At 42.1% G+C, this 23,215-nt stretch overlaps 1 protein-coding gene and 1 pseudogene across 2 annotated transcripts in view; both read right to left on the bottom strand.

The window, feature by feature from the left end:
• The window catches only part of MDN1 (midasin AAA ATPase 1), a 154,412-nt gene that overhangs the window by 79,325 nt on the left and 51,872 nt on the right, over positions 1 to 23,215 (bottom strand). For both annotated transcript variants that reach the window (XM_029224342.1, XM_029224343.1), the window contains 16 exons: positions 20,920 to 21,067; positions 20,143 to 20,253; positions 18,051 to 18,202; positions 17,110 to 17,288; positions 15,800 to 16,008; positions 15,468 to 15,614; positions 14,030 to 14,171; positions 12,555 to 12,689; positions 12,334 to 12,472; positions 11,921 to 12,059; positions 11,496 to 11,626; positions 8,861 to 9,005; positions 6,941 to 7,070; positions 2,779 to 2,997; positions 1,920 to 2,117; positions 207 to 415 (listed from right to left, as the gene is read on the bottom strand). In XM_029224342.1, the coding sequence (XP_029080175.1) occupies positions 207 to 415; positions 1,920 to 2,117; positions 2,779 to 2,997; positions 6,941 to 7,070; positions 8,861 to 9,005; positions 11,496 to 11,626; positions 11,921 to 12,059; positions 12,334 to 12,472; positions 12,555 to 12,689; positions 14,030 to 14,171; positions 15,468 to 15,614; positions 15,800 to 16,008; positions 17,110 to 17,288; positions 18,051 to 18,202; positions 20,143 to 20,253; positions 20,920 to 21,067 (2,533 nt within the window). The remainder of the gene's footprint in view (positions 1 to 206; positions 416 to 1,919; positions 2,118 to 2,778; positions 2,998 to 6,940; positions 7,071 to 8,860; positions 9,006 to 11,495; positions 11,627 to 11,920; positions 12,060 to 12,333; positions 12,473 to 12,554; positions 12,690 to 14,029; positions 14,172 to 15,467; positions 15,615 to 15,799; positions 16,009 to 17,109; positions 17,289 to 18,050; positions 18,203 to 20,142; positions 20,254 to 20,919; positions 21,068 to 23,215) is intronic.
• On the bottom strand, positions 10,592 to 11,413 carry LOC114896247 (annotated as a pseudogene).

The following is a 23,215-nucleotide window of genomic DNA, read 5'->3' on the forward strand; positions in this document are numbered from 1 at the left end:
GGGAAGATCCCACATGCCGCTGAGTGGCTGGGCCCGCGAGCCATGGCCGCTGAGCCTGCGCGTCTGGAGCCTGTGCTCCGCAACGGGAGAGGCCACAACAGTGAGAGGCCCACGTACCACAAAACAACCCAAAAACAAACAAAAAATAGATAAAAACATTACTCCCTACACCTACCCCCATCAGCTGTAGCATGACTTAAGCTTACCGTCTGCTCTGACAAGTTGATTCGGACAAGTGTGTTGCCTGAAGCCTTGGCTAAGGCTCCCACCAAGCTCGTCTTGCCCACACCAGGGGAGCCCTCCAAGAGGATAGGTTTGTTCAGTTTTGTAGCTCTTAAGAGCCTCTGGGCATTCATAGCTGTGGTGCCCGCGCTGAGTGCATAGTCGGTGATATTATTCCTGTGCAAGACAGGTCCTGAAGTGGAGAAAAGAAAAGCCACATATAAGCTGGACATCACCAAATCATACATATATATCAACTGGAGATTAAAAGAATCCACCAAGTAGACTGTCAGTCAGTGAAGTACCATCTGTGGTGAAAACGCTTAGCCCTATTTTGATATTTCCTCACTTTTGGGTCCATGAAGTGCTTTCCAGGAAGAGCCAGCAGCATACTTTCTTCAACTGTGCCTACTACACAGATCTCGGCACTTCCTACACCTACATCTATACATACTCATATAGGTCGAAACTGCAAGCATACTTCTTTCCTTTCACAACCTACACCTGGAATTACTACTACATGTACTTGTACAATTTACCTTATACTTTTATTTTCCTAAAAGTCAAGTGGAAGCTTGGTATATAAGCCCATATAAACAATTTCATCCAAGGTTTTTAGGCCACCAAGACAATTCAGGATGCATCCTTAACCCATAATACAGCTGAAGTGCAGGACTAATAACAGTCTTAGAGGGCTTAATATTTATGCCACTATGTCTCCTGGCAGAAGCTGTTGGTACATCAGTTTGGAGGCAGTGGGGCTAGGAAAACATTTATTACCTCAGCTACAGAAGCAGAAGCAAGGACCACCCCAGTCCCAGGCCACGAGCACACAGCTCCTACACGAGAGAACTGAATACTACCATGATGGCTTGGGGAAGGGACCTAATAGTTAGATCACGGGGGAACCCCATCAGGGATGAAGACAGTACTGTTGAAGAGGGAGAGGGAAAGGGGCAATGTTCCATTCAGCCCGGAAGCTGGGCTGGTTTAGTTCACCACTGAACCCCCGCTAACTGCCACTGCACCTCTACACATTCCAGGCACTCAACAATTCTCGACACAGAGAGGAAAGAAGGGACAAGAAATAGATGACTCTGCTAGAGAAGCAACGATCCGAAAAGTCCAGAGTACCCTGGAAAGATATCTAATATAACTGCCTCATTTAAATATTTGACAGAGGCAACCTAATAAGAGCAAGGATTAGGACTGAAATCCACCTGCATTTCCTATTTAATCACTCATTTATTCATCCATTCACTCACTCAGCAGACATTCTCTGAATGCCTATGACTGCTAGGCTATGTGGCAGATGCCAGGGATAGGAAGATGAGTGACACCTGCCCTCAAGGGTTCACAAAACTGTCTTTGTAGAAGGTGATAAAGTTCTATAGTTGAAACATTATGGGCTGAATTACCACTATAGGAAAGGTCTTGTTTTGAGCACCAAATAATAAACATATAAATGCATTTTTATGGGACAATTTACTCATGTATTAAAGACTGTATTTTCTATTTTTATATGCCTGTTATATATTTTTCAACCACTCATACAATTATGATTACGCCAAGTCAGACTCTAACTCAGATATCTAGTTCAAAAGTAATCATGATATAGTAAAGTTAAAAGTCACAATAAAGGTCAAGTATTTGTAAACCACAAGAAGAGAATCTTATTTATTTAAAATCATTCTTACCCCTTGGTATAAAAAATGGATGAATTCCCCAAAGGTTATCTATCCCAGTGAATTCTTTGGCTTTGAGTCTGTCATAAATCTTCAATTCGTTTTTCTGACTTTCTGTAAGTCGGATGACCTTGGAAAGTTTCTTGATTAGGAATTTCAGACATTCTTTGCGAGCCAAGAGAGCCGTACCAAACCCAGATGAAGTTACCCCTAAAGGAAGAGGATTGGTCCATCAAACAACAGCAGGGCACCCAGCTTCACAACCACTCAGCAGGAACTCTCGGACGGGCTCCTGAATCACAGCCAAAATACGATTGCTAGTATAAGCAGCCCTAAGAAGGAGTGTGACTCCCCTCTCCCCACAACTGTCACGTCATCAATTCAGCAGCAGCTTATTCAGTAAAGCACTCCAGTCACTCTGTGAGAAATCAGTCTGGAGAAAAGAGTAACTAATATGGTACTTTTAGTCATGTGGGCTGTATTTCTAATTTTCATAGCTGAAAAAGACTTAAACGTTAAATTTAATAAAATTGTAGTAAGCTTAAAACCAACCACAGGATTCAGGCCCGTGAACTCTGAATGACCGCATTCAGAGGTGCCATGTGACGCTCTTCAGGAGCACGAGCGTTCCCAGCAGCCTTCTTTCTATCATAAGCGCTGCTTCACATTTACTAAATCCCTGGTCTATAAGCAATGAAAAGTTTTCGCGTATCTTTTACACCAATCGCCTCTCAAAAAGAGTAAAAGAACAAGAGAGCCACTGTGAGTCTTGGAAATGTTAAAGGCATCTGGCTCAGAGGTCTGGGCTTGCTCCACCTCACAGTCCCCTCTACCCTCACCCCTTGTTCTCACCAGCTAACAGACAACATACCTGAACCTATTCCATCTATGTACACCAGGCAGGCAGCGTGGACAAAAGACGTCACTGTGGAGATGGTCTCCGGCCTTTTCAAAGCAGCTTCCTCCCCCATTGTGTTCATGAAGTTAACCCAGGACAGGATATCTCTGATACTGACCACACACCTTCGGCCAAACTCCTGGTGGGTCAGCCAGTCAGTGAAATCCAGCATCACCTCAGCTATGTCAGCCCCTAAGACACAAGAAAGCAAAGGTATTTGCTGTTTGGGAAGACGCCGGACAGGGATTTGCAACCTGGGGCCCACTGATGGTTTAAAAGGGATCTATGTTTCATGAGATTATATGCAAATTTTTGTGAATGTACATTAATACTTTTTCTAAGCAAATGGGGTCCACGGCTTTAATCACATTCCCATAGGGTTCAAGAACAGCATTCTACCCCTACCAAAACAAACAAACAAAAAAACACCAGAAAGAAAACTTTGAGAATTAAAGTCTAAGAAAACACCCTGAAAACAGCTCAAAGAAATAAAGTATTCATTTGGTTCGTGTTCAGATACAATTCTGAAGACAAGACACAATGATTTTAGAAAACAAACAGATTTATTCATATTTTTAACTGATTCAGTGGAATGGGGATTATCATGATTTCAGTGGCATTTAGTCTAGGTTTTTTGTTTGTTTGGTCCATCTGTTCATCAATCACAATTTAGCAAATTAGAGGATTCACAAATTATGTTTCGTGGTTCAAGTTAATGACTATTCTAATTTTCACAATTTCATATTGTAAAATATTTGTCTGGAAACAAAATACTTTAAGTCATACACAGACATTCAAAGCAATGACAATCAAATTTAGTAAAGTACTTCATATAACTTCTAAAGTCAATAGTAAACATTTATCTAAAAAGTATGAATACCAAGGAATGTTTTTTAAAAAGAAAATATGATGAGGAATCAGCACTGCTGTAATAAAAAGTAGACTATACAGTAACAGCTTTCAAGCTACACTGCAAACTGGTTAGAAGAAAAATACTAATTACAGAAAAAAACACAAATCTTAAGAAAGAACGTAAAATGACAACTCATGGGGGAAAGTCTAGTTAACAAGAGGAAAGAAATTAAATACTGTTTCAAAAGCTAGATGTTAAACATGAGTACCTGGATCCACATTTCAGAGTGGAAAAAATCTGAAGTAAATCAAGGACTTAAGGAAAATGAAATAATTTATCCATTAATAAAGAGAAATTAAATCATGACTATTAAAGAAACAGAAGATCATCAGAGATAAAGTGGATGGGATGGGTTCATATATGTATTTTTGTTTGTTTGTTTTGTTTTTTGTTTTTTGCAGTACGCGGGCCTCTCACTGTTGTGGCCTCTCCCGCTGCGGAGCACAGGCTCCAGACGCGCAGGCTCAGCAGCCATGGCTCACGGGCCCAGCCGCTCCGCGGCATGTGGGATCTTCCCGGACCGGGGCACGAACCCGCGTCCCCTGCATCGGCAGGCGGACTCCCAACCACTGCGCCACCAGGGAAGCCCCATATATGTATTTTTTAACAACAAATATTGAAGATAACAGAAGAGAGAAACCTACATGATAAATATATTAAGGAATATTATGCAAAAATATACAAATAGCAATGTGTAAAATAGTTATTTTTAAATAAACTACAGAGAATGTTCCATTCACTAGTAATAAAAGAAAATGAAATTTTAGAATATCCATTAAATTAACAAGGATAAAATAACAGATTTCATTGTAATTAAAAAGAAAAAAAATGACAGGAATTCCCTGGCAGTCCAGTGGTTGGGACTCGACGCTCTCAGTATTGGGGCCTGGGTTCAATCCCTGGTTGGGGAACTAATTAAGCTGCTGGCAGCACTGTGAATGGGGCCAACTTTCTGGAGAGCAATCTGGCCACAACCGATGGGAGCTCGGAAGTTCCTAATTTCTACTTCAAGAAATACAACTCAAAGAAAAGCTCTGAACAATATGTCATTTTAATGAAAAGAGAATGCTTTGAGAAATACTGGTCAATGAGAGTTTGAGAATGGAAAAAGCAGCCCACATGCCCTTCAGAGATCAATTTTTTTTTTAAATACATCAATTTCATCAATACATCAAATATAGAAAAGGTTTCATTACAGAATCTTTTTTTGTTATATTATCCATGTATGCATAATACTACTATAAAGATTTGTGAACCAAAAATAATAGAGAAAGTAAGTGGTACCCACAGTGGTATTTATATTTTCATTAAGACGATGCAGTAAATATATCTTAAATACCCTAAATCAATTTAGAATCCATAACAGTTGAAATATTAAATTCAATGAATCATATATATCCTTAAAGAAAATCTGGGGAAAAGCTATGTCTAGTTTCCTTTTTTTTTTTTGGCGGTGTGCGGCTCGTGGGATCTTTGTTCCCTAACCAGGGATCGAACTTGTGCCCCTCTACAGTGGTAGCATGGAGTCCTAACCACTGGACTGCCAGGGAATTCCCTAATTTCCTGTTTTCTATTACACAATTTAAAAAATGTTTTTATGCTGTGCCACCCTGATCCATTTCCAAATGAAAAGACTGATATAAATTATTAAGCCACTTCTCCCTCATGCTCCATGTTCCCTCAGGGTCTCTAATGCCTCCCCAGGGATGTCTGCTGCCATGCAACCTGGAAAGCATGGAGTAAACAAGCTCCTTAAGGACAAGCCATAAGGCTCAGAGTAAGTCCTAGGGGTCCCAGTGCTTATGCCCTGTGGAGGAACAGTTTGCTCAGTTAAACATGAAAAGCACCGATGATGCAGCAAACATGGCAGCTTAACAGCAGTTGCATCCTCCGCCATTCTTATCACAATCCAAGTAGCTCAGAAGAGTAAGCAGCCCGTATGAGATTCAGAGGTTACCTCCTTGGGCGACCCAGTCCCAACCCAGAGCCGAAAGACAAACCATGCCAGCTTAACAATTTCTGTCTTCTCCTCCTCTTTTTACTTGAATTTTCACCATAAATGCACCAATGCACACAACCAAGGTAACACACAAGTTCTGATTGTGGGCTATAGACCAATATTATTGGACCACCTGGGAACTTGTTAGGAAGGCAAATTCTCATGCCCTACACCAGACCGACTGAATCAGAAGCCCTAGGTGCAGGGCCCTGCAAGCTGTATTTAAACAAGTTGTCCAGGTGAGTTTGGGAATCGCAGGCTTAGTCAATTCTGCACCACTGAGTAGCTGTGATATTGGTGGAGCCAGGGGAACTCCAGCTGTTCAGACAGCACTGTGTACACCCGTGAATACTGAGGTTCAGTAAAGGCCCTTCTTAAAAGGAAGTCTGTGCTCAGGTGACTAAAGAGCCGATCTTTCCTAATATACCACAGATGAGGCTGGGACCCATGCACCTACTCTCCACAGCTATCCTACCTGTTTTTGAAGCTGTGCTTTAGCGTGCCTTTAAAAAGCTGAACATATCCATGAACCTCAATCTTAAAGAAGCAGACATCCTTTTATATTCTTTAAGACAGAGAGGCAAAATGATCCAAAAAACTACTTGTATTAGAGTTTGTATCAAGGCTTAGAACCAGATCTAGGTCCTAAATTTAGCCCATTCAATGCCGAGAATATGGGATTAATCAGGGCAATCTAGGCTCAATTTGAAAAAAAAAAAAAAAAGTATAATAAATGTTTTGGCTCTTACTGGATATTTTAAGAATTATTAAATTTAGGTTACAAGTCTATGAGAATTTTAAAAATACTACTCTATTTTCCTTGTGTTTGAAATTTTCATAATAAAAGGAAAATTTAAAATAAAATAAAGTGACAACTACTAAGGAAATGCAGTTTAAAATTCTATGAACATTTTCTAACGGTGGTAATGATTAAAATTTAAACCACATTTCCTTATCTTTAGCCAACAAATATGCCTTATATATAAAGATGGCCGACAGGTGAAACAATCAGAAAGCTAAAACGTAGTAACCCGGTGATGGAAGCAAGGTGAAGAAGGGATACTTCGGTAGAGGGCAACAGGCTAGTATCACGTCTTCCTCAGATCTCTCTATTTGTTATCACTTCTCCATAGAACAGGCCATACACACCTACTGCTAAACATGCTATTCCCCTCCCTCCAACACACACACCCACCCCACCGGCACCACCCGAACACTCTCACCTTTATGATCTGTTCTGCCCAGAGACAATCCTGGGCGAAGATTATGGCTGATAATCTGAGTTAAGTCTTCACGGCTTGTGCTTTGAGGGCACCATATTTCTGTAAAACGGTTTCTTAAGGCAGGAGACAGCTACAAAGAACACAAATTCTAATGTGAATTTAATACCTATGAGGAAAGCTAGAAAACAAATCCTTTGAATGAATGCTGGCTGTGAATGTGGCAGGTACCCAGTGCTTCTTTTATCACCTCTACTACTGTCTATAATTCACTGAACACCTATTTGTCCAGCTCCTTCCACATGTCATCTCATTATCTCCACCACACTCCCCGAGCTCATACTACCACCCCTTTCTTTATAATCATGGTAGAGAACTTCAAGGTCTTATAGAGTCTGTAGTGCAAGAAGGATTCAGCCCCCGTAGATGACTTTCAAACCCCAACACTTTCCCCTAAGCAAAGGCCCTTCCCTTTACTTTCCCTTCAGCTACTTGACTGGTGGTTTGGAGAAAATAAACGCTATCTTCCCATGGGGGAGAGCTGTCTGAAGTAGAAGGAGAAAACTTTGATGTGGCTCAAAGGGAGTGAAATTGCAAACAGGTATATATTTACCTCTTGTATGACAAAGAACTGTTTAGTCCTCCAGTCTCAGGGCCTTTGCCCTCAGTCTGGATTCATCCTACCCTCCCCCTAGGTCAGATAACACCCGCTCACAAAAGTTCACCAACGATTTTCTTTTACTGGACAGATCAACTCCATCCTCCGCCTACCTGGCCTAGCACAGCAGGACCAGGAGCAACGCCTGGACCCAGGAGCAGCTCAGCAAAGGCACCAGGGGTTGCATGTGCTGCTCAGCACCATCTCGGCTGAGCAGGATCATGGTTCCAGGATCCCACCTCCCTCTGCAGCAAGGCAGGCAGAACCAAAAGCTATCTTTCCCTTCGGTAAAAGCCGGCAATCTCTGTCTAAAAAAAACTTAAGCTAACCTGACAGGCAAGTTAACACATACAACCTTGAAATCAGATCTTTCTGTGCTATTTCCATGTGCCACAGCGCCTGTTTTCATACTTTGAAACTGTGCTGTATGTTATTTCTTCCCTCCAGTACATTTCCCAAAGCACAGTGATCATCTTTCTTCTTATGCTACTGAGGAAAATCAGGCCCTAAATATCATTTTCACATTTCAGGCAGCCACCAAGTTACCAAGAATCTTAACTACTTTCACTCCCGATCAACCCATTTCTGCTCATCATCCTGACCTACTACCACACTACCCTTTCCCTAACCTGAACACACCAGGGTCCCACACACAACGCAGACTTCTCCACTGAGAGGCTTAATGAGCCTGGAAGCCGTGGGGCTTGGGGGACCCTCATACCACCTTCTGAACAGAAGAAATCACCCTCACCCTTTCCTTTACCAACGGTCTGAGGGGGACCCACACGACCCCTGAGGGAACAGATACTCTCCACCTGCAAAACCAGGACAGGATCCTGACTGTGACTGCTTTTTTGTCACTTTAAGTCATTCATATCACCACTCTCGTGTTTAACAGAGTAGACTCTAGAAGCAGAACGGGAGAATAAACTTCAGTTTCAACTTTTCTCATCCATAAAACTAGCGTAATAACTTCCACACAGAGCTCTCATGAGACTCTGTTACCTTAAGGTATGTAAAAAGCCAGGCAAAGTGATTGAAATAATGAAATTTCAGGCACATACAAAAGTGAGACATCAAATAAGGAAACGTTTTATCTGTCAGAATTATTTTTCAACCTTATAATGGCTCTCTCTGGATTTTTATCTTTTACTCAGTTTTTACCACATAAAATTCCAGACCCATTTTTACATACTGTATTCATGGGTACAGTGAGCTGAGGTCAAAAGGCAGAAAAAAATTATGCTTCAAGAACACAGTTTTACCTCTTTTTTCCCAAAGTCACCCCCGGGGTTCATGGTTGCCAAGATACGGAATTTCTTCCCAGCAGTCAACAGCTCTACCTCATTATCCTTGTCCTCTAGGTTGCCTTTCTCAGCTAATAACAGAGACTTTTCCACTTCGAGGACACTAGAAGAAAAATTGGAGAATGTCAGATTAGAAAAGCCGTCTGTATTCTATTTTGTGGTCTTCAGTGTTCTCAAAAAGGAAAAAAAAAAGTCATCTCCTTTGCTGAGCTTTCACTTTAGTTAATGGTTTCCTGCCACAAACTTCAAAGTGAATAGTTATCCCTATTCCTATGTAGTGGAACAACAGTTCTGATCAAAAGAAAAAGAATTCCTTTTCCCACTTACGTCAAGACACTTGTTTTAAAAAATGGGAGCCTAACTTCCCTGGCGGCACAGTGGATAAGACTCCACACTCCCAATGCAGGGGGCCTGGTTTTGATCCCTGGTTAGGGAACTAGATCCCACATGCATGCCGCGGCTAAGAGTTCACATGCTACAACTAAGGAGACCACGTGCTGCAACTAAGGAGCCGGTGAGCCACAACTAAGACCTGGCACCACCAAAGAAATAAATATTTTAAAATAAATTAAATAAAAAATGGGAGCCTAGCATGCAAATGTTCATGGCAGCGTTATTCACAGATATAGAAACAACCCAAGTACCAAGAAGAGGTGAATAGATAAAAAAATATGGTATTATCTACACAATGAAATACTATGAGGAACAAAAAGGAACACACTAATGATATAGGCTATACCATGGAGGGACCTCAAAACATTGACGCAAAGTTAAAGAAGAGACCATTTATATGAAATCTCCTGAAAAGACAAATCTATACAGACATGGAGTGGATGAGGAGTTGCCTGGAGAAGGAGGTGGCATCAAAGATAAACTGTAAATGCACAGGAGGGATGCTACTGGGATGATAAAAATGTAAACTGAATTGTGGTGGCTGCAAAACTCAGTAAATTTACTAAAACTCGAATTAGGGGACGTCCTGGCGGTCCAGTGGTTAGGACTCTTGGCAATCGCACTGCTGGGGCCCGGGGTTCGATCCCTGGTCGGGGAACTAAGATCCCACAAGCCGCGCGGCGTGGCCACTGCCCAACTCCCCAGCCCCCCACACACAAAGAAACAACCCCCCCCCAAAAAAAGAAAGAAAAAAAATAACTTATTGAATTATACATTTAAAACAGGTACACTTCATGATATGTAAATTATACCTCGATAAAGAGAGAAACACAGGTATTCATCAAGATTCACACTGATCTGAGGTTTTCTGTTTTGGGTTTTTTGGTTTTTTTTTTCTTTTTCTTTTTGACCGGGCAGCTTGCGGGATCTTAGTTCCCCGACCACGAAATGAGCCAGGGCCCTCGGCAGTGAAAGCGTGGAGTCCTAACCACTGGACTGCCAAGGAAGTCCCTGTTTCGTTTTTTTCCCCCCAGGTTATTTCCATTTATTTTACTTTTAGTAATATAATTTTTTTCCTATCTCATGACTGAACACCTATTTTGAAGAAACAATGGTTTATTTTTCTAATCAAGTGACCAAGCTGCTGAGTCTTAAGGTCTCAACAAATGCTGCATCTTACTATTTTCATTGCACAACAAGACTTATTTTGATTACTCTGGTAAATAGCAATTTTGCTTCTCCAGTGGTTCTTATTTGCCAGTCAGGACAGATGGCTGGTTCACACGGTGGCTACTGCTTTCGGGCGGTTTCTGTTAGGTGAGCCCTCATTTCCGGTATCTCATCAGGGATCCGTCCATCAGGACTTATCTACGTGGTTGGCCAAGGCATCCTGCACTGGCTATCAGGGCTTCATTCTGTTGAACAGGATATTCCTGAAATCTCATTGATATCCTTCGTGTCATTTTTAAACATTTCTGGAAGCAATGTTCTGAGCAGGTGAGGTCACTTCAGGCTTTACTTCTCATGTCCTGAAGTCTTTCACACTGCAAAAAGCAGGTTTACCGTAGGCTTACTGTGTAGGTTTTGAGAAACTTCTTAAACTGTTTTATCTGATCAGATTTCAGCATTTGTGCAGCCGTATTCTTTCAGTACGTTCACTAGTCACCTTTTCTGATGCATGAGTTTCCTTTCTGTTCTGGAAAGGCATCTTTGCTTGAATGTCTCCAGCAAAGCCTGATTTCTTACTCAAGCACATGCTCTCACATCCGACACCAGTATGCGGCTAGGGGGCTATGTGGCCAGCCAAGTCTGGTGTGGAGGGTCAGCGTCCTGGTCTGGGGTTTTGAGAGGCCTTACAGCTGTAACATCCAGGATTTTGATTCTAGTTCTTTGAAAAAAAAAATTAAGATAATGGCCACGTAATTTGCCTTAAAAAAGAATTTTAACTTGGGCTTGTTTGTTTTAGCCCTATCCTCCCATAGTCCCATCTTTCTGATTATTGACAGCTAAACAGAAAAACTAGGTCTCTTAAAGACACTGAGTGCTAAAGCCAAAAAAAGCAATAGCTCATCATCATTTTCAAACATTTACTGAATACAGTGTACCTATGGAGAACATTACTGTGCACAAGAATTAATATCTATAAAATCCAGACCAGCAAAAGCATCAAACACAGGGTAAACCTCTTACACTTGTGTACCTGTTGAGTCTTTCCAGGACAGAGTCGTCGGCTAGGGAGATCTCATCCAAGAGGAAAAAGCCGTCCTCCTTCATGGCCAGAACCAGAGGCCCATCATGCCACTCAAAGAGTCTTGATGTGTCAATTTCTTCCTATAATTTGGAAAAGAAGAGGGTGAAATTAAAGGGCAGGTGGCTCCACAAGACAATACACATGTAGCTGGTGGGTGTCTGCTGGAGTTGCTCTGCAGAAAAAGACTGGAGAACAGGAATAGATCTCGCCTAACAGGATGCTTGTGGAGGTCCCTTGTAGATCAGTGAAAATCTGAAGATAAGGTATGTATCAAACCTGTACGCCCCACCAGTAATAAAATCCCACAGTTGACTCTCGCACAGAGCTGACTGCAATTCTTTAAATGAACATGTTATCATTTGCTCAGGACAAACCTTGTCATTTGGCTTCTGTCTCACAGGTCGCAACCCCCCCAAGAAGTCCGATGTCTCCATGTGTAAGTGGCAGTTGACCGAGTATAATTTCTGCTTTGCCAAGGCCGCAAACACTTGACAGATAGTAGTTTTCCCACACCTGTTAAGAGATACACACCAGATTAACAAGGAGCATGAATTCCAAATACACACCCACGAACACCCCAGTCAACAAGAGAGGGGAGCTCTGGCCACAGACACTGCTGGCCAACACAGGGCATCTAGCCAACACAGGGCGCCTGCCCCTTGGCTCAGTGGGCCCTTCCCCAAAACACAGCACCCTACCATGTCTCTTATCCAGAAGGGCACACACTACATGAACTCTACTGAATTGAACTGAACCCTCAAAACGAGTTACTGTCTCCCCACTTTACCCAGTGTCTCCAACCAGCAGCACTGGTTCACCAAATTCCAACGCCCTTCCCACCAGCATCGCCAGTCTCCGCATGCCCTTTGTCCACACGACGTGGCTGAATTTAGACTCCAATGTGGATATCTGAGTAGACAATTTACCTATCAAAGGCAGAGTACATATTTAGGTTCTAATATGAATACAACTCAATTTATTCTCCTCTGGATATGATGGCCTACTCACTCAGCAATTTTAGGAGATTTTCTTTGGAGAAGAGGGATTGAGGACACAATTTTTTCTTGAAATGTTTTTCAAGGACTTCTTGAATCACATCAACCTCCTCCTGCTTCCTGACTCGGCCTGCCAGAAGCATAAAACCTTGAAAGAAAAAAAAAAAGGAACCGTCAAGTGTCAATACCAAGGGACACTGATACTATGGAGCATTAGCTGCTGGGAAGAGGAAACCTGAAGAACTACTTTGGAAAACCAGGAGAACTTACTACAACTAACGATATGCCTGCCCTCTGCCTTGGCAACACGACTTCTAGGTAATCCAACACAAATGAACTCATGTGCACCAAATGACACGCAGGAATGTTCAGAGCAGCTTTTCTTTCTAATAGCTAAAAAGCAGAAATGACCCAAATGTCCATCAACAAGAGAACAGACAAACATATCATGGTATCTCCCATACAATGGGTTACAACACAGTAATAATTTAAAAGGAATGAAGTCCTGATGTACAAAACAGCATGGCTGAATCTCACATCAGACTGAGTGAAAAGAAGCCAGACACAAGAGTACATACTGCATGATACTATTTAGATGAAGCACAAGCTCAAGCAGAATCCATCACTGGTGACAGATGTCAGAGCAGCGATTATCTATCTCTAGGAGTTAAGGCTGGCAAGAGCCATGAAGGAATCTTCTGAGGTACTGGAAATATCCTAAATCTCTCCCGAGGTGCTGATTTACCTGGGTACCCACATATGTAAAAATACATTAAGCTGCACATGAAATAACAGAGCACTTTACCCCCTTTACTGTTACATTTTATGTTATACCTCGATAAAGAAAGTGTAAAAAAGGGGCTCCTCCCTGTACTCTTTCCCAGCGAAGAGAAAATGTAACTCTCATGGGTTAGCTTTATTTCCTCCCCACGCTTAGTAACCACCCTGTTAAGGACTCATCAAGACTTTTCAATTCAGAAGATTCAGAAAGGCTTTCTATGCTAGCACAGAGAGGAACATAAAAATTCTTCCCATTGATTAAACCAAAGTAAACAAACCTGAGTCTCAGATGACGTAACTACCTTCGCTCAGAACTCTGGTATTATCCAACCCGTCAGTTTTCTGTACGTCTCTAAGGCGCAAGCATAACTCTCCATGGTCACCACAATGCAGATAAAAGGTGCTCAAAGACCCCCACCAACCACCTGCCTAAACTCCTAAAGGCGTTATGTCCATATCCTGACTCCCACAGGTAGCCACCTGAAGCTAAGAGTGAGAAAACCTTAGCAACCAAAACATAACAGCACAGAGGCCTGCAGAAATAGGACCACTTACAACATCAGTCAGGACTTGAGGGAGAACGGCTCTGTTCCTGCAATGCCTAGTTAAATATATATACTGATGACAATTTGGGCAAGAGTTGTTGTAATAACACAGCATGCAATCTGCCCTAAGTCCACAGTTAGAGAGCATGTGCTGAGAGCATACCATCGTTGGCTAAGTGCTGCAACCAGTCATACTCTTTCTCCGTCTGCTCAGCCAATCTGTATCGCTCAGCCCATCGGAACAGATCACGGAGGGTGATGAAGCCTTGCTTTCCAGCAAACACTGAAGAACCTCTGCGATAGGACTATTAAAGGACCAAAACAAATGAAAAAGGGCAATGGCAAGCGTACAGTACAACTTATACAAAATTCCTGACAAATTTGAGCTCCCATAAAAATGATTCATTCCACTAAGATTAATTTTTCTTAAATGTAAAGGGACTGCAGGGCTTTCCTGGTGGCGCAGTGGTTGAGAGTCCACCTGCCGATGCAGGGGACGTGGGTTCGTGCCCCGGTCCAGGAGGATCCTGCGTGCCGCGGAGCGGCTGGGCCCGTGAGCCATGGCCGCTGGGCCTGAGCGTCCAGAGCCTGTGCTCCACGGTGGGAGAGGCCACAGCAGTGAGAGGCCCGGGTACCACAAAAAAAAAAAAAAAAAAAAAGTAAAGGGACTGCAATCATTTGAAGATAAATGTTCAAACCCATGTGTAAGTAAAGAACATAACAAATAATGGAATTCCATCTCATATAACACATAGAAAACAATTACGAATAATAATACAAATAGTGGCAAACACGCAGGAAAATGAATCCCGCAGTGTGGGACCACAGTAGTAAGAGTGGCAATTATTAGCTTTCTAGGAAGTAATTTAACAGTGTATAATTCTGATAAAAACCACTTTTAACCCCATAAAATAAATGGGATATTCTTGGGACTTCCCTGGTGGTGCAGTGGTTAAGACTCCACGCTCCCAATGCAGGGGGTCCGGGTTCAATCCCTGGTCAGGGAACTAGATCCCAGATGCATGCCGCAACTAAGAGTTTTTGCATGCCACAACTAAGGAGTCCACAAGCCGCAACTAAGGAGCCCACGACTGCAACTGAGGAGCCCATCTGCCGCAACAAATAAATAAATAAATAGATGATGAGTAAGTTCTGGGAAATCTTTAGGAAAAAAGGGGGGGGGGGAATATTCTTAAAAAAAAAAAAAACTGTAGCTTTGTAGAACTGAAAAGGGAGAGCCACACATAAAGGATCTCTTTAGTTATGTCCATTCAAGGATTACACCCATTTAAAAAACAAAAACTGCAGTTTGTTGATGCCAAATTCCAACCTAAGTAAAATGTTCCATATTATCCACAAGTAGGGAACTGTCATCACATATAATTATCAGAAAAATTTTAACATGGTATTAAATTGCCAATTTACAACACAAAACCAAAAACTGGATATTAATGGAATGAGTTTTAAAGATAAGATCCTTACTCTGAAAAAAATAATAAATGGATGGATGGGCTGTTTCTACCCCAGGGAGCCTCAGATTCTGATCACCAAATCTAATCAACACAGTCCATTTGAAGCTAAGTGATGGAGAGATGGAATACCTGAAGCTCCAGCATGACTTTAACCAACTTGCTGCAGTAGGAGGGTGGCAAGCTACACCGCTTGTGCAAGATTGTTTCCAACTCAGAGCTAGGCAGTTCATCAAAGTGCAATTCCACAAATCGATTCCTGAAGGCTCTAGAAAGCATCTGGGAAATGCACAGAAACAACATGATACAAAGGACCTTTTCATTTAATTTCCAAAATGTATGCTCTGCTATTCACCACAAAAAGAAAAATCCTTCAAAAGAGGTAAAAACATCTCAGTCTTACCAAGACGACTTTTCTACTCGATTCGGTAACAAACAGGAGTAAGGGGGCAAATGCTACACACCTTTCTGCCTCCATAAAGTCCTGGGGGATTCTGGGTAGCAAAAAGCATGAAGCGAGGATGTGCTTTAACAACTTCTTGTGTTTCTGTTATGAGCAATTCACGGTTATCATCCAACAGTCTGTTCAGTGCCTCTAGCACATCGGTAGGGGCCAAATTTAACTCATCTAAAATAATCCAATAGCCCTTTCTCATAGCATCAATAAGAACACCTTAGAGGAAATACATACTGAAAATTAGTGCATAAATTAGTCCAAAGTTTTTTTTTAAATGTTATATACAAATCAACAAATCCTAGATTATAATTAAATTTCAAAGCAAATTATTCTCTGCAGCTAGTCATGTCCCCAAATAATTTGTGGTTGTGAGTATCAAGGATGCATAATTTTCAATTAAACATACTCCGTTTTATTTTTTATTATTTATTATTTTTTTTTGCGGTACGCGGGCCTCTCACTGTTGTGGCCTCTCCCATTGCGGAGCACAGGCTCCGGACACACAGGCTCAGCGGCCATGGCTCACGGGCCCAGCCACTCCACAGCATGTGGGATCTTCCCAGACCAGGGCACGGACCCATGTTCCCTGCATCGGCAGGCAGACTCTCAACCACTGCGCCACCAGGGAAAGCCACTCCTTTTTATTTTGCACAAAGGGGGAGCCAAAGCTGATGAATATTACATTTACAACTTACTTTTTCCCCTGAAGTCTACTTTCATTTAAGTCACCACATTCTCATCTATTCTCAGCTTCCCTCTGTTCAATGCTTACCCCTCTTCTGATTCTCTAGGAAATGACGTAGTTCAACTGCACTCTTCAAAACTAGGCCCCAGGACTTCCCTGGTGGAGCAGAGGCTAAGAATCCACCTGCCAAGGCAGGGGACACAGGTTCCATACCTGGTCTGGGAAGATCCCACATGCCACGGAGCAACTAAGCCCACGTGCCACAACTACTGAAGCCCATGCACCTAGAGCCCGTGCTCCACAACGAGAAACCACCGCAAAATGAGAAGCCCGCGTACCACAATGAAGAGTAGCCTCCGCAACTAGAGAAAGCCCGCGTGCAGCAACGAAGACCCAACACAGCCAAAAATTAATTAATTTTTTAAAAAGCAAAAAAACCTAGGCCCCAGTCCTGTGTACAGCCAACAAGATTAGTGTGGCTCAAAGGAAGCTGGGGCCCTAACCATCACCCTTTAACCATCACACAGCTCAGGGAGAAAGAAAAAACAGCTATTATGGAGTCCATCCTGTGCCTCAACTGGAAAGGATGAAGATTGCTTGACGAGACCCAAGGAACAGAATTACAACCTTACCTTCTTTAAACATGAGCTTCCCTGAGGAGCCGGATGTGTAACAACCAATGTACTCCTGAATATCTGTGTGCTCGTGGTTGTTAATACGCACACAGTGGTTACCAGTAGCTGCGGCCAGCCACCGTATCAGGCTTGTTTTACCCACTGATGTCTCTCCCTGAATCAGCACTGGATATGTTCTTTAAAGGATCAGCCAATAAAGCAATTAAAAAGAGAAAAAAAAGAGATAGAAACCAGAATTAAATCATGTAGTATTTAAAAAAGGACAACTATAACATTTAACATCTTCATAAGAGAACATTTTTATATACCTATGCACTACTAATGGAACGTTTCTTAAGCCCTGAGAAGTTTCTATGTAAAAATGGCTCCTCAGGGGCTTCCCTGGTGGCGCAGTGGTTGAGAGTCCGCCTGCCGATGCAGGGGACGCGGGTTCATGCCCCGGAAGGATCCCACATGCCGCGGAGCGGCTGGGCCCGTGAGCCATGGCGGCTGAGCCTGTGCGTCCGGAGCCTGCGCTCCGCAACGGGAGGGGCCACAACAGTGAGAGGCTCGCGTACCGCAAAAAAAAAAAAAAAAAGGTTCCTCAGAAACTACCGAGGAAAGTAATCCCAGCCTCTCTTGCACTAGTGAGAAACAGTAAGCAGGAGTAACTGTTACTCACTGAACAAGTAATGGGTAATGAGTATCCATCAGCAAAATACTAAAAAGCAACCTTAATGATGGCCAAAATAATGTGTCCATATTGCTCCCACCAAAGGTACAACTAGAAACGATGTTTTGTGTCTGGAGAAAAGTGACAGGATTGACTTAGAAAATAATTATTCACTCAGCCAATGAATAACAATAGAGCCCTTTGAAAGTTCAGCAAGTAGGACTAGACTTTCAGCAATGCCTATGCTGGTAAGACATCAGAGCAGTGTTAGAAAAGGTCCACACACCCTGCAGAGACCACTCGGACTATGTCTCTCAGGTTCAGCTTGACGGAAGACGTGAGGATGTATGTCTCATCTATTGTAGGTTCCTTGTCTCCCACCGAAATCCAGTAGCCTTCCACCTGGATAAGCCGACCTCCTTTTGGTTCTGGAATAGGCTGAAAGACACAAGAATTGAGAAATAACCCACAGACCCACGACAACTATGGCTTTCAGAGACGGGTGTAAAGTGGGAAAAAAAACTGTCACCAAGAATGCTGCTTGCTCTGGATGCTTTCAACATTAAAACCCACAAATGAACATGAAAAAAAATTACTTTGAGGAAGGAGAACAAAATGGCAACATGTACTGGTTTTAAAATTCAGGTGGGGTTAGGTAGATATGGGGGAAAACTTGAATGAAAATAATTTCTCAGATAGTTTATGACTCAGTTCTCTTCTCTCATCTACCAAACATCCCACTCTAAGTATTTTGGTCAAAAACATGTATTTCATATAAACCACATTCCCAAAACATAGCCAGTGTTGTACTGGGGCGGGGAGAGGGGGGCGCTATGCACTACTATGTTCTGGATCCCCTAGAAGACATTAAAAATAAAAGCAACCCTCCAGAGAAACTAATTTGTTAAGGATAATATTGTAGATGATGGCATAACCTTTTGAAGGTATGGTGGAAGTTAAGCTGATTTATACAAAACTGCCATTTTTATAGATCAAAAATGGTCAAATGGTGGTCAGATATATAGCTATAGAAAAGTGCTCTTCTAGAACATTTAGCCCCCTGACTTGAAGCCACAGTTGTAGGCACTGCTTTTAAGGACTTCTCAGTTGGGCAGAAGAGCAGTGAGAAAAAAGAACTGTTAAGCCACCATCATATATAAGCATGAGGAAAGCATACAAAAAAAAAGTGGAGGGGAATGGTAATGCGATAATAATCAAAGCAAGCTTGAGTCTTTTCTCAGCGTTGTCACAGTTTACCAAAAGTATATATTCATGTGTTACTTGTATAATTTTTTAAAAGGAAAAAACATTGAATCCAAAGTACCCACAATCCCAATGGCTCTTTCTTCCTAAAGAGCAAGCAATAGACAAACAAGTCAGTTTGTGAGCCAGTTTCTCTCAGCCTCTTTCAATCCCATGTTATTCTGTAATTTCCTCTGTCAAACTGAAATGGTTATTGTGTATAACAGAAACAAGGAAAGGAAAGGGGAAAAAAAGCCCAACCATCAATCAGAAGGGGGGTGTGCAGATAAACTGTGGCGCAAGCTTCCAATGAAATGGTATGTGACAATTAGAAAGCACGTCACTCACAGTGATCTGTGGTACAGACATAAAAATATATCCAGGATATAGTTAGGTTAAGAAAGGAAACTACAGAACATTCTTATGAGACGGTTTCATTTATATTACTTATATTACATATATACAGGCAGAACTTGGAGATTTTCCAGATTTGATTCCAGACTACGGCAATAAAGCAAATATCACAATAAAGCCAATACGGCAATAAAGCCAGTCACACAAATTTTTTGGTTTCTCAATGCATATGAAAGTTATGTTTACACTGTACTACAATCTATTAGGTGTGCAATAACATGTCTAACAAAGATGTACGTATCTTCATTTTAAAATGCTTTATTGCTAAAAAATGCTAACCATCACTGACAACATAGGGTTGCCACAGACCTTCAGTTTGTAAAAAACTGCAGTATCTACTAAGTGCAATAAAGCAAACTGCAATAAAGTGAGGTATGCCTGTATTAGAATTTACCTTGATAAATCTACACACACACATATATTAGAACTTGAATATATAAAAAAGATTTTTAAACTTTTAAATATATATATGTATACACACACACACACACACACACACACACACACACGATTTAGATGGAAAGGACTAACTATAGGGTTTAAATCTCCAAAGATCAGGATTATCAGGAATCTTCACCACCTATGTTAAAATTTTGTGGAACAAACTGACAACTTTTATAATTAGAAACAAGTTTTGCAAAAACACCAAAACCAAAATCAAAACAGCTAACAATTTGATATTTCAGCCTTTCATTTAAGTCAAAAATCAAAAAAGAACCTACCTGCTTCAGCAGACTTTTAACATTGCCAGAAACAATGTGCTGACAGATGAGCTTCTGAACTATTGGGTGCGATGCCCTGTCAAGCTGTGTTAAGAAACCCAAACAAAAGCCCTAGAGAAAACACAAATACGTGTAACACTATTTATCCTTCTGCAATAACAGGCCAACTTATTTCAGAAACAAAATTCAACCTCTCGGGTGGTGCTGGTGCCCAGAACAACTTTTTTTTTTAAAGAATATATTTTTTATTATTTATTTTACTTTATTTCAATTAATTAATTAATTTATTTATTGGCTGCGTTGGGTCTTCATTGCTGTGTGCAGGCTTTCTCTAGTTGCGGCGAGCGGGGCCTATTCTTCGTTGCAATGCGTGGGCTTCTCATTGTGGGGGCTTCTCTTGTTGCGGAGCACGGGCTTTAGATGGGCGGGCTTCAGTAGTTGTGGCTCGCAGGCTCTAGAGCCCAGGCTCAGTAGCTGTGGCGCACGGGCTTAGATGCTCCGCAGCATGTGGGGTCTTCCCGGACCAGGGCTTGAACCTGTGTCCCCTGCATTGGCAGGTGGATTCTTAACCACTGCGCCACCAGGGAAGCCCCAGAACAACTTTTAAATGGGACACAATGGTAGAAAAAGGGCAGGGTAGTTCCGGTATGAAAAGTTCTGAGCTCATCTGACTAAACAGAAAACACTGGCAACCCTGGCACGGGCATCCCCGCTTGCTCCTTCCCCATGGTGTGCCCATCCAACAAGCTCCCAACCAAACACAGACTGTACAAAGACCTCATAGAGCGAGCGCTGGATGTTGCCACACGGATTGGAGGCTGCAAATCGCAGGGCCCTACAGAGAGTCCGAAGGCTGTAGTGAGGTCTATGGCCGGTCCCATCCACCAATTTTGTCCCAGACTCCTTCCGCACAGCTGTATAGAACCTACAGAGAGGATGCAGTTCAAAAGATTTATTTTATTAACTAATAAGCCGTACTGTTTTGCTGTTGTTCTCACTTCTCTACAAAAGGACCAAAAGGCATTTTTATAGATTAGATGGCCAAGCTTACATACAACTTCTTAGAGCATCAAAAATAATAAAGTGAATATTGATCAATTTCCCTTAGGATGGAAAGAGGAGAAAGGTGAGATGTGTCTGATTTTTAAGGGAATGGTAGTGAGATATGAGAGGCCCTTAGCAAGAATATACTGAATCCAAACACAGGGTTCCAAAGTCAGCTTTAATATGAGGGTTAAATGAAGTCCCTGGGTAATCTCTAATGGTGATGGATAAGCACTCAGAAAACAAAAGTAATGGTATTTTAAAAGAAAGTCTACAGATACGGTTATAATCAACAATGACAAAATGTTAAAAAGCATGATGATATGGTGACCATTTCTACTTTCATTACCACATAATTTAGAAGTCCAGAAGATGACAAGAGGGAAGAAGTTTCAGACTGAAACATCAAGTGCAAATCTCAAAAATTCATGAAGGACTTCCCTGGTGGTGCAGTGGTTAAGAATCCACTGCCAATGCAGGGTACACGGGTTCAAGCCCTGGTCCGGGAAGATCCCACATACCGTGGAGCAACTAAACCCGTGCGCCACAACTACTGAGCCTGCGCTCTAGAGCCCGCGAGCCACAAATGCTGAGCCCACACGCCGCAACTACTGAAGCCCACATGCCCAGAGCCTGTGCCCGAAACAAGAGAAGCCACTGCAATGAGAAGCCTGTGCGCCGCAATGAAGAGTAGACCCCGCTTGCCGCAACTAGAGAATGCCCAATACACAGCACCAAAGACCCAAAGTAGCCAAAAAAAAAAAAAAAAAATTCATGATCACATGCCACAAGACCAAGTATAACCAAACATGTGTCAGAGATGAAACCCAAGGGACTTCCCTGGTGGCACAGTGGATAAGACTCCACACTCCCAATGCAGGGGTCCCAGATTCAATCCCTGGTCAGGGAACTAAATCCCACATGCATGCAGCAACTAAGAGTTCACACGCCACAACTAAAGAGCCCACCTGCCACAGCTAAGACCCAGTGCAACCAAATAAAGAGATGAAACCCAAGTTCTTGCCCAAATGAGCTCTGTCGTCCCTCCTTGCAATCTAGCTAGACATTCTTTCTTTTGTAGAAAGACTCTACATTCCAGAAGTGGGTTTTTATATATGGAACATGAACCTCTTGTACTATCAGGGGTTTTTTTTGTTTTTTGTTTTTTTTTGCTGTACGCAGGCCTCTCACTGTTGTGGCCTCTCCCGTTGCGCAGTACAGGCTCCGGACACGCAGGCTCAGCGGCCATGGCTCACGGGTGCAGCCGCTCCGCAGCATGTGGGATCCTCCCGGACCGGGGCACGAACCCGTGTCCCCTGCAACAGCAGGCGGACTCTCAACCACTGCGCCACCAGGGAAGCCCTATTAGCATTTTATAAGAGCCACACTTCAGCCACACTGCTTTATCTCCAGCTTTTCGAATTTTAACTACACATATTTACGCTTTTGTCTAAATATTCTTGGCCAACAAAAAGTGCTCTGATTTTAAAATGTGGTGTGACAAACCACTCCGAAGCCCTTTGACAAATACCTCTTTGACTAACCTATTTAAAACCGGGCTCCAAGTTTTATTTTCTAACCAGCATTTTGCTTTATATGTTCTTTTTCTTCACTTATCACAACCAAAAATAACAGTATTTACTGATTATCTTCACCTGTAGAATTAAAGCTCCCTGAAAAGAACCAAGATTGTCTGTTTTATTTATAACTGTATCCCTAGCATCTGAGCCACTCAATAACTATTTGTAAAAAAAAAAATAAAGAAAAAAGCACAAAAAGCAAAGTAAAACACTAATATGATCCAACTTCAAAATCTTTACATATTGTATATCTTGTTTTAGAGGACACAGATAAAATCAACTAAGTGACGTGCCCCAGATGACAGAGCCAGCACTAGAACCCAGGGTGTATGATACAAAAGACTGCACCCTTTCCACATGGCATACAAAACACAGAGGAAACAAACTCAAATTAAAGCACCAAGCAATATAACCACTCTATACTTCATTCAGCTAAGACTAATAATTCC

Source organism: Monodon monoceros, unplaced genomic scaffold (assembly GCF_005190385.1).
Source record: "Monodon monoceros isolate NGI ecotype Baffin Bay Population unplaced genomic scaffold, NGI_Narwhal_1 Super_Scaffold_15, whole genome shotgun sequence".
NCBI lineage: Eukaryota > Metazoa > Chordata > Mammalia > Artiodactyla > Monodontidae > Monodon > Monodon monoceros.